Source organism: Gallinula chloropus (genome assembly GCF_964237585.1).
Source record: "Gallinula chloropus genome assembly, chromosome: 36".
Taxonomy (NCBI): domain Eukaryota; kingdom Metazoa; phylum Chordata; class Aves; order Gruiformes; family Rallidae; genus Gallinula; species Gallinula chloropus.
Genome location: NC_140121.1, coordinates 477,641 through 487,194, shown reverse-complemented (window position 1 = coordinate 487,194; position 9,554 = coordinate 477,641). Strand labels below are relative to the sequence as shown.

Genomic DNA, 9,554 nt, shown 5'->3' with positions numbered 1-9,554 from the left:
GGGGAGCACCCCAGTTTGGGAGGAGGCAGGCTGGGGAGCACCCCTGTTTGGGAGGAGGCAGGCTGGGGAGCACCCCAGTTTGGGAGGGGACAGGCTGGGGAGCACCCCAGTTTGGGAGGGGGGCAGGGTGGGGAGCACCCCAGTTTGGGAGGGGGGCAGGGTGGGGAGCACCCCAGTTTGGGAGGGGGGCAGGGTGGGGAGCACCCCAGTTTGGGAGGGGGGCAGGCTGGGGAGCACCCCAGTTTGGGAGGGGGGCAGGCTGGGGAGCACCCCAGTTTGGGAGGGGGGCAGGCTGGGGAGCACCCCTGTTTGGGAGGAGGCAGGCTGGGGAGCACCCCTGTTTGGGAGGGGGCAGGCTGGGGAGCACCCCAGTTTGGGAGGGGGGCAGGCTGGGGAGCACCCCAGTTTGGGAGGGGGCAGGCTGGGGAGCACCCCTGTTTGGGAGGGGGCAGGCTGGGGAGCACCCCTGTTTGGGAGGAGGCAGGCTGGGGAGCACCCCAGTTTGGGAGGAGGCAGGGTGAGGAGCACCCCTGTTTGGGAGGGGGCAGGCTGGGGAGCACCCCTGTTTGGGAGGGGGGCAGGCTGGGGAGCACCCCAGTTTGGGAGGGGGGCAGGCTGGGGAGCACCCCTGTTTGGGAGGGGGGCAGGGTGGGGAGCACCCCTGTTTGGGAGGAGGGAGGGTGGGGAGCACCCCTGTTTGGGAGGGGGCAGGGTGGGGAGCACCCCGGTTTGGGAGGGGGGCAGGCTGGGGAGCACCCCAGTTTGGGAGGAGGCAGGCTGGGGAGCACCCCAGTTTGGGAGGGGGCAGGCTGGGGAGCACCCCAGTTTGGGAGGGGGGCAGGCTGGGGAGCACCCCAGTTTGGGAGGGGGGCAGGCTGGGGAGCACCCCAGTTTGGGAGGGGGCAGGCTGGGGAGCACCCCAGTTTGGGAGGGGGGCAGGCTGGGGAGCACCCCAGTTTGGGAGGGGGGCAGGCTGGGGAGCACCCCAGTTTGGGAGGGGGGCAGGCTGGGGAGCACCCCTGTTTGGGAGGGGGGAGGGTGGGGAGCACCCCTGTTTGGGAGGGGGGCAGGCTGGGGAGCACCCCTGTTTGGGAGGGGGGCAGGCTGGGGAGCACCCCAGTTTGGGAGGAGGGCAGGGCTGGGGAGCACCCCAGTTTGGGAGGGGGGCAGGGTGGGGAGCACCCCAGTTTGGGAGGGGGGCAGGGTGGGGAGCACCCCAGTTTGGGAGGGGGGCAGGCTGGGGAGCACCCCAGTTTGGGAGGGGGGCAGGGTGGGGAGCACCCCTGTTTGGGAGGGGGGCAGGCTGGGGAGCACCCCTGTTTGGGAGGGGGGCAGGCTGGGGAGCACCCCAGTTTGGGAGGAGGCAGGCTGGGGAGCACCCCAGTTTGGGAGGGGGGCAGGGTGGGGAGCACCCCAGTTTGGGAGGGGGGAGGGTGGGGAGCACCCCAGTTTGGGAGGGGGGCAGGGTGGGGAGCACCCCAGTTTGGGAGGAGGCAGGCTGGGGAGCACCCCAGTTTGGGAGGGGGGCAGGCTGGGGAGCACCCCAGTTTGGGAGGGGGGCAGGCTGGGGAGCACCCCTGTTTGGGAGGGGGGCAGGCTGGGGAGCACCCCAGTTTGGGAGGAGGCAGGCTGGGGAGCACCCCAGTTTGGGAGGGGGGCAGGGTGGGGAGCACCCCAGTTTGGGAGGGGGGCAGGGTGGGGAGCACCCCAGTTTGGGAGGGGGGCAGGCTGGGGAGCACCCCAGTTTGGGAGGGGGGAGGGTGGGGAGCACCCCAGTTTGGGAGGGGGGCAGGGTGGGGAGCACCCCAATTTGGGAGGAGGGCGGGCTGGGGAGCACCCCAGTTTGGGAGGGGGGCGGGCTGGGGAGCACCCCAGTTTGGGAGGGGGGCGGGCTGGGGAGCACCCCAGTTTGGGAGGAGGCAGGCTGGGGAGCACCCCAGTTTGGGAGGGGGGCAGGCTGGGGAGCACCCCTGTTTGGGAGGGGGCAGGCTGGGGAGCACCCCAGTTTGGGAGGGGGGCAGGGTGGGGAGCACCCCAGTTTGGGAGGGGGGCAGGGTGGGGAGCACCCCAGTTTGGGAGGGGGGAGGGTGGGGAGCACCCCAGTTTGGGAGGGGGGAGGGTGGGGAGCACCCCAGTTTGGGAGGGGGGCAGGGTGGGGAGCACCCCAGTTTGGGAGGGGGGCGGGCTGGGGAGCACCCCAGTTTGGGAGGGGGCGGGCTGGGGAGCACCCCAGTTTGGGAGGAGGCAGGCTGGGGAGCACCCCAGTTTGGGAGGAGGCAGGCTGGGGAGCACCCCAGTTTGGGAGGAGGCAGGCTGGGGAGCACCCCAGTTTGGGAGGAGGCAGGCTGGGGAGCACCCCAGTTTGGGAGGAGGCAGGCTGGGGAGCACCCCTGTTTGGGAGGGGGGCAGGCTGGGGAGCACCCCAGTTTGGGAGGAGGCAGGCTGGGGAGGGGTTTGGGGGGTTTGGGGGTCTGGGGAGCACCCCTGCTTGGGAGGGGACAGTGTGGAGAGGGGTTTGGGGGGAGGGGGGCTGCCTGGGGAGGGGTTTGGGGGGAGGGGGGCTGCCTGGGAGGGGTTTGGGGAGTGGGGGGAGCTGGGGAACACCCCTGTTTGGGAGGGGACAGGCTGGAGAGGGGTTTGGGGGACGGGGACAGCCTGGGGAGGGGTTTGGGGGGTGGGGGGGGCTGGGGAACACCCCTGTTTCGGAGGGGACAGCCTGGGGAGGGGTTTGGGGGGTGGGGGGGGCTGGGGAACACCCCTGTTTCGGAGGGGACAGCCTGGGGAGGGGTTTGGGGGGTGGGGGGGGCTGGGGAACACCCCTGTTTCGGAGGGGGCAGCCTGGGGAGGGGTTTGGGGGGTGGGGGGGCTGGGGAACACCCCTGTTTGGGAGGGGGACAGGCTGGGGAGGGGTTTGGGGTGAGGGGGGCAGGCTGGGGAGGGGTTTGGGGAGAGGGGGCAGCCTGGGGAGCTCCCCAGTTTGGGAGGGGGCAGGCTGGGGAGGAGTTTGGGGGGGTGTGGGGGGCTGGGGAGGGTTTTGGGGGGAGGGGGGCATTCTGGGGAGGGGTTTGGGGGGAGGGGGACGGGCTGGGGAGGGGTTTGGGGGTGTGAGGGAGGCCGGGGAGGGGTTTGGGGGTGTGAGGGAGGCCGGGGAGGGGTTTGGGGGGCGAGGGAGGCCGGGGAGAGGTTTGGGGGGGTTGGGGGGGGCTGGGGAAGGGTTTGGGGGGTGAGTGAGACTGGGGAGAGGTTTGGGGTGGGTGGGAGATGCTGGGAAACCCCCCCACACCCCCTCCCAGCGCAGGGGACGTCACCAGCTCCAGGGAAGCGCTGCCACCTCAAGGCATCACCAAGCAATTTGGGGGGGGGGGGGTCTGGGGGTTTCCACTACCCCTGGGGGTGGATCCTCTTCCCCCCCACACCCCCCACGCCCCCTCCCCTGTTTGCTGACGGGGTGTGGGGGCTGTTGTGTCCCTGGTGTGTCCCTGGCTCTGCCTGTAGGGATGTTGCGGCGCTGGGACGACAGCCAGAAGTTCCTGTCTGACAACCCCCAGCTGGTGTGTGAGGAGACAGCCAATTACTTGGTCATCTGGTGCATCGACCTGGAGGTGGAAGAGGTGAGGAAATGGGCTGAAACCCCCTCAGATTGGGTGCTGAACTCTCACCCCTCAGTCCCAGCTTGGGAGTAGATCGGACTGGGCTCAGAGGGTCGTGACCAGTGGAGCAGAGTCTGACTGGAGCCCTGTGACTGGTGGTGTCACCCAGGGCTGGGTGTTGGGTCCAGTCCTGTTTAATATCTTCATTGATGACCTTGCTGAGGGAGCAGCATCCACCCTCAGCAAGTACCTGATGATGCAGAGCTGGGAGGGGTGGCTGACAGGCAGGAGGACACTGAGCTGCCATCCAGAGAGACCTGGAGAGCTGGGCAGGGAGAGACCAGATGGGGTTCAGCCAAAGCAAGTGAGAGTCTGGCACCTGGGAAGGAATAATGGCTGGAATCAGGACAGGCTGGGGAGAGCTGCTGGAGAGGAGCTCAGTGGAGAAGGACCTGTGGGTGCTGGTGGGTGACAGGGTGGCCACGAGCCAGCAGAGTGTCCTGGGGCTGAGAGAGACAATGGGATCCTGGGGGATCAGGAGGAGTGTGGGCAGCAGGTGACAGGAGGGGATCCTCCCCCTCTGCTCTGCCCTGCTCAGGCCCCACTGGAGTGTTGTGGCCAGTGCTGGGCTCCTTGGTTTAAAAAGGACAGGGATCTCCTGGAGAGAGTCCAGAGGAGGGACAGGAAGATGATTAGGGGCCTGGAGCATCTCTCCTATGAGGAGAGGCTGAGTAAGCTGGGGCTGTTCAGCCTGGAGAAGAGAAGACTAAGGGGGCACCTAATTAAAGTCTATAATTATCTGAAGCAGGGGATGCAGGGGGAATGGGCAGCCCCTTCTCAGTGCTCTGTGGGGACAGGACAAGGGGTGATGGGCTCAAGTTGGAGCTCAGGGAGTTCCACACCAACGTGGGGAAGGAGTTTTCCCCAGTGAGGGTGGCAGAGCCCCGGGACAGGCTGCCCAGGGGGGTGGTGGAGTCTCTGGAGAGATTCTGGACGCCTGTCTGAGTGATCTGCCCTGGGGAGCTGCTTGGGCAGGGGGGTTGGACCCCATGATCTCCTGAGGTCCCTTCCAACCCCTAAGATTCTGTGATCCTTCTGAAGGAGGAAGGGGGGGGATCCACCCTTGGAACACACCCCTCCTCCCACCCCAGAGCTTGGGGTGTTCCAGACTCCCTCTGCCCACCTCATCATCCACCCTCTTGGCATCTTTTCTCCCCACACAAAAAAAGAGGTGGAGGGGAAGGGGGTGAGGTGCCCCCTCCCCAGCCTCCTGCCATGGGGAGTGAGGAGTAAGGGGTGAATTCAGGGCTCCTCACACCCCCTTTCTGCCCCCTCCCCAGAAACATGCCCTGATGGAGCAGGTAGCCCACCAGACCATCGTCATGCAGTTCATCCTGGAGCTGGCCAAGAGCCTCAAGGTCGATCCCAGGGCTTGTTTCAGGCAGTTTTTCACCAAAATCAAGGTAAAATCGGGGTGCTGTGAGGGGGGAGAGACCAGATCCAGGGCTGGGACCCCAGGGAGGGGGGGAAAGAGGGGTCTGTGGGGACACAGAGGGGCCCCCTCACCCCCTTCCCCTTGCAGACTGCTGAGCAGGGTGTAGGGGGGGTGGAAAGAGGGGTCTGTGGGGACGCAGAGGGGTCTGTGGGGACGCAGAGGGGTCTGTGGGGACGCAGAGGGGTCTGTGGGGACGCAGAGGGGTCTGTGGGGACGCAGAGGGGTCTGTGGGGACACAGAGGGGCCCCCTCACCCCCTCCCCTTGCAAACTGCTGACCAGGGTGCAGGGGGGGTGGAAAGTGGGGTCTGTGGGGATGCAGAGGGGTCTGTGGGGACGCAGAGGGGCTCCCTCACCCCCTTCCCCTTGCAGACTGCTGACCAGGGTGTAGGGGGGGACGCAGAGGGGTCTGTGGGGACACAGAGGGGTCTGGGGGTACACAGAAGAGAGCCCCCTGACCCCCTTCCCCTTGCAGACTGCTGACCAGGGTGTAGGGGGGGTACACAGAGGGGTCTGTGGGGACACAGAGGGGTCTGGGGGTACACAGAGGGACCCCCTGACCCCCTCCCCTTGCAGACTGCTGACCAGGGTGTAGGGGGGGAAAAGAGGGGTCTGTGGGGACGCAGAGGGGTCTGGGGGTACACAGAGGGGTCTGTGGGGCAGCGGAGGGGTCTGTGGGGATGCAGAGGGGCCCCCTCGGCCCCTTCCCCTTGCAGACTGCTGAGCAGGGTGTAGGGGGGAAAAGAGGGGTCTGTGGGGCCGCGGAGGGGTCTGTGGGTACACAGAGGGGCCCCCTGACCCCCTCCCCTTGCAGACTGCTGACCAGGGTGCAGGGGGGGTGGAAAGCGGGGTCTGTGGGGCCGCAGTGGGGTCTGTGGGGCCGCGGAGGGGTCTGGGGGTACACAGAGGGGTCTAGGGACACACAGAGGGGCCCCCTGACCCCCTCCCCTTGCAGACTGCTGACCAGGGTGTAGGGGGGTGGAAAGTGGGGTCTGTGGGGACGCAGAAGGGTCTGTGGGGACACAGAGGGGTCTGGGGGTACACAGAGGGGTCTGGGGGCACACAGAGGGGTCTGTGGGGCCGCAGAGGGGTCTGGGGGTACACAGAGGGGTCTGTGGGCACACAGAAGGGCCCCCTGACCCCCTTCCCCTTGCAGACTGCTGACCAGGGTGTAGGGGGGGCACACAGAGGGGTCTGTGGGGACACAGAGGGGCCCCCTGACCCCCTCCCCTTGCAGACTGCTGACCAGCAGTACATGGAGGGGTTCAACGAGGAGCTGGAGGCCTTCAAGGGGCGCGTGCGGGGCCGGGCCAGGGTGCGCATCGAGAAGGCCGTGCGCGAGTACGAGGAGGAGGAGCGGCAGAAGCGCCTGGGCCCGGGTGGGCTCGACCCTGTGGAGGTGTACGAGTCCCTCCCTGCTGTGAGTACCCCCTGGCTGTGTTTTAGAGGGGGGGGAGGCCTGGAGGAAGCCCCCTCACTCCCCCTCATCTCTCTCTTTCCCTTCCTCTGGCCCCACAGGAGCTGCAGAAGTGCTTCGACGTGAAGGACGTGCAGATGCTGCAGGACACCATCAGCAGGATGGATCCCACTGTGAGTGGGCACAGACCCCTCCCCCAGCCCTGTGGGGCAGCTCCTGGGGGTGGGAATGGGGCAGGAGGCTGGTGATGCAGAGCTGGGAGGGGTGGCTTGAGAGGCAGGAGCACTGAGCTGCCATCCAGAGAGAGCTGAAGAGGGTTGGGGTTCAGCCAAAGCCAGTGGAGAGTCTGGCTCCTGGGGAGGAATAACCACTGGAACCAGTACAGGCTGGGAGGAGCTGCTGGAGAAGGACCTGAGGGTGCTGGTGGGCGACAGGGTGGCCACGAGCCAGCAGAGTGTCCTGGGGGCTGAGAGAGACAAGGGGATCCTGGGGGCATCAGGAGGAGTGTGGGCAGCAGGTGACAGGAGGGGATGGATCCTCCCCCTCTGCTCTGCTCTGCTCAGGCCCCACTGGAGTGTTGTGGCCAGTGCTGGGCTCACAGGGACAGGGATCTGCTGGAGAGAGGCCAGAGCAGGGACAGGGATGCTGAAGGGGCTGGAGCATCTCCAGGCTGAGGGACCTGGGGCTGTTCAGCCTGGAGAGAAGGGACTGAGAGGGGATCTGATCTCTGGGGATCAAGAGCTGAAGGGGGGGACCCAGGGGGCCATGGGCAGCCTCTGCTCAGGGTCTGTGGGGACAGGACAAGGGGCGATGGGCTCAAGCTGGAGCTCAGGGAGTTCCCCCCAATGTGGGGAAGGAGTTTTCCCCAGTGAGGGTGAGGGAGCCCTGGGCCAGGCTGCCCAGGGGGTGTGGAGTCTCCTTCTCTGGAGAGACCCCAGCCCCATCTGGATGTCTCCCTGTGCCCCCTGTCAGAGGGACCCTGCTTGGGCAGGGGGGTGGGATTTGCTGAGCTCTGGGGGGTCCATTCCACCCCCTGTAATCCTTTGATTTCCCTTCCCCATCTTTACTCCCCTCTTCTCCCCCCTGTCCCAGGAGGCCAAATACCACATGCAGCGCTGCATCGACTCGGGGCTCTGGGTCCCCAACGCCAAGAGTGGGGAGGGGGCTGAGAAGGGGGGCGGCGACGCCCTGTACGAGGAGATCAAGAAGAAGGACGGTGATGAGGAGAAAGGAGACCCCTGAGGTGGGGGGGTGGGGGGGTGTGAGGGGCGTGGGGAGGGGGATAACAGAGGAAACTGCCCCCAAAACCCAACAAAAGGCACCCAGGGGTCTGTGTGTGTCCCCCCCACCCCCTCTCCCTTCCCCTGCGCCCCCCGCGCCACGCCGGAGAGACTTTGGGTGAATGATGGATGTGGGGAGGGGGGCTGCAGCCCCTTGCCCACCCCCAGCCTGCTCTGGTGCAGGGGGGGGGAGGGGGAGGTGTTCCTGGTGAGTTGGGGTGTGTGGGAGGTGGGGAGGGGGTTGGGGGGTGGGGAAAGGGGGGGCACATGTGGCGAGGCACCAGCTCAATAAAGAGGTTGAAGAACTCGGGTGTGGAGTGGGGGGGGTGTGGGGGGAGTGGGGTTTGGACCCCCCTCCCCTTCAGGGGATTGGGCTGGGGGGTGGGGGGGCTTTTTCCCCCTTGGATGGGGGCTTGCTGTGCTGCTGTGTTCAGATGTGGGCCCCCCCCCTAAAGCCAGCTGTGCACCCCAGGGGTTGGCCTGAGCTGTGAGGCACCCCCTCCGATCCAGCTGTGCCCCCCCAATCCAGCTGTGCGCCCCCTCCACCCAGTTCTACCCCCTGTCAATCAGTGTCCCCCAACCTCGATGTGCCCCTGGAGTTGGCCTCAGCCATGCCCCCCCCCCCCAGTCCAGCTGTGTCCCCGGGTTTGGCTCCAGCTGTGCCCCCCAATCCAGCTGTGCGTCCCCCCCAATCCAGTTCTGCCCCCTGCCCCCCATCAATCAGTGTCCCCCAACCTCAATGTACCCCCCGGGTTGGCCTCAGACATGCTGCCCCCCAACCCCCCCAGTCCAGCTGTGTCGTGTCCCCCCCTGGGTTTGGATCCAGCTGTGCCTTCAATCCAGCTGTGCCCCCCCAATCCAGGTCTGCCCCCCATCAATCAGTGTCCCTCAACCTCAATGTACCCCCCGGGGTTGGCCTCAGACATGCCCCCCCCCCCCCCCCCCCCAATCCAGCTGTGCCCCCCACCACCCCCCCCGCCCCAGCTTTGGATCCAGCTGTGCCCTCCAATCCAGCTGTGCCTTCAATCCAGCTGTGCCCCCCCCCATCCAGCTCTGCCCCCTGTCAATCAGTGTCCCCCAACCTCAATGTACCCCCCCCCCCCCCGGGTTTGCCTCAGACATGCCCCCCCCCCATCCTCCCCAATCCAGCTGTGCCCCCTCCCCCCCCGTTTGGATCCAGCTGTGCCCCCAATCCAGCTGTGCCCCCTCCCCCCCGTTTGGATCCAGCTGTGCCCCCCAATCCAGCTGTGCCCCCCCCCTCCAGCTCTGCCCCCCGTCAATCAGCGTCCCCCAACCTCAATGTACCCCCTGGGTTTGCCTCAGACATGCCCCCCCCCCCATCCTCCCCAATCCAGCTGTGCCCCCTCCCCCCCGTTTGGATCCAGCTGTGCCCCCAATCCAGCTGTGCCCCCTCCCCCCCCCGTTTGGATCCAGCTGTGCCCCCCAATCCAGCTGTGACCCCCCCCCCTCCAGCTCTGCCCCCCGTCAATCAGCGTCCCCCAACCTCAATGTACCCCCCCCCGGGTTTGCCTCAGACATGTCCCCCCCCCCATCCTCCCCAATCCAGCTGTGCCCCCTCCCCCCCGTTTGGATCCAGCTGTGCCCCCCAATCCAGCTGTGCCCCCCCCCCCCCCAGCTCTGCCCCCTGTCAATCAGCGTCCCCCAACCTCAATGTACCCCCCCCCCCGGGTTTGCCTCAGACATGCCCCCCCACCCCCCCCAATCCAGCTGTGCCCCCTTCCCCCCCCGTTTGGATCCAGCTGTGCCCCCCAAT

General features: G+C 67.1%; 1 protein-coding gene across 1 annotated transcript; it reads left to right on the top strand.

Annotated features, from left to right (window-relative positions):
• The first annotated feature begins 3,337 nt into the window (after window positions 1–3,337).
• CDC37 (cell division cycle 37, HSP90 cochaperone) lies at window positions 3,338–7,995 on the top strand. The gene is made up of 5 exons (XM_084277837.1): window positions 3,338–3,611; window positions 4,931–5,053; window positions 6,321–6,503; window positions 6,602–6,673; window positions 7,593–7,995. Exons 1-5 carry the CDS (start codon window positions 3,498–3,500, stop codon window positions 7,740–7,742), a joined length of 642 nt encoding a protein of 213 aa, XP_084133963.1. The 5' UTR covers window positions 3,338–3,497; the 3' UTR covers window positions 7,743–7,995.
• The last annotated feature ends 1,559 nt before the right edge of the window (window positions 7,996–9,554 follow it).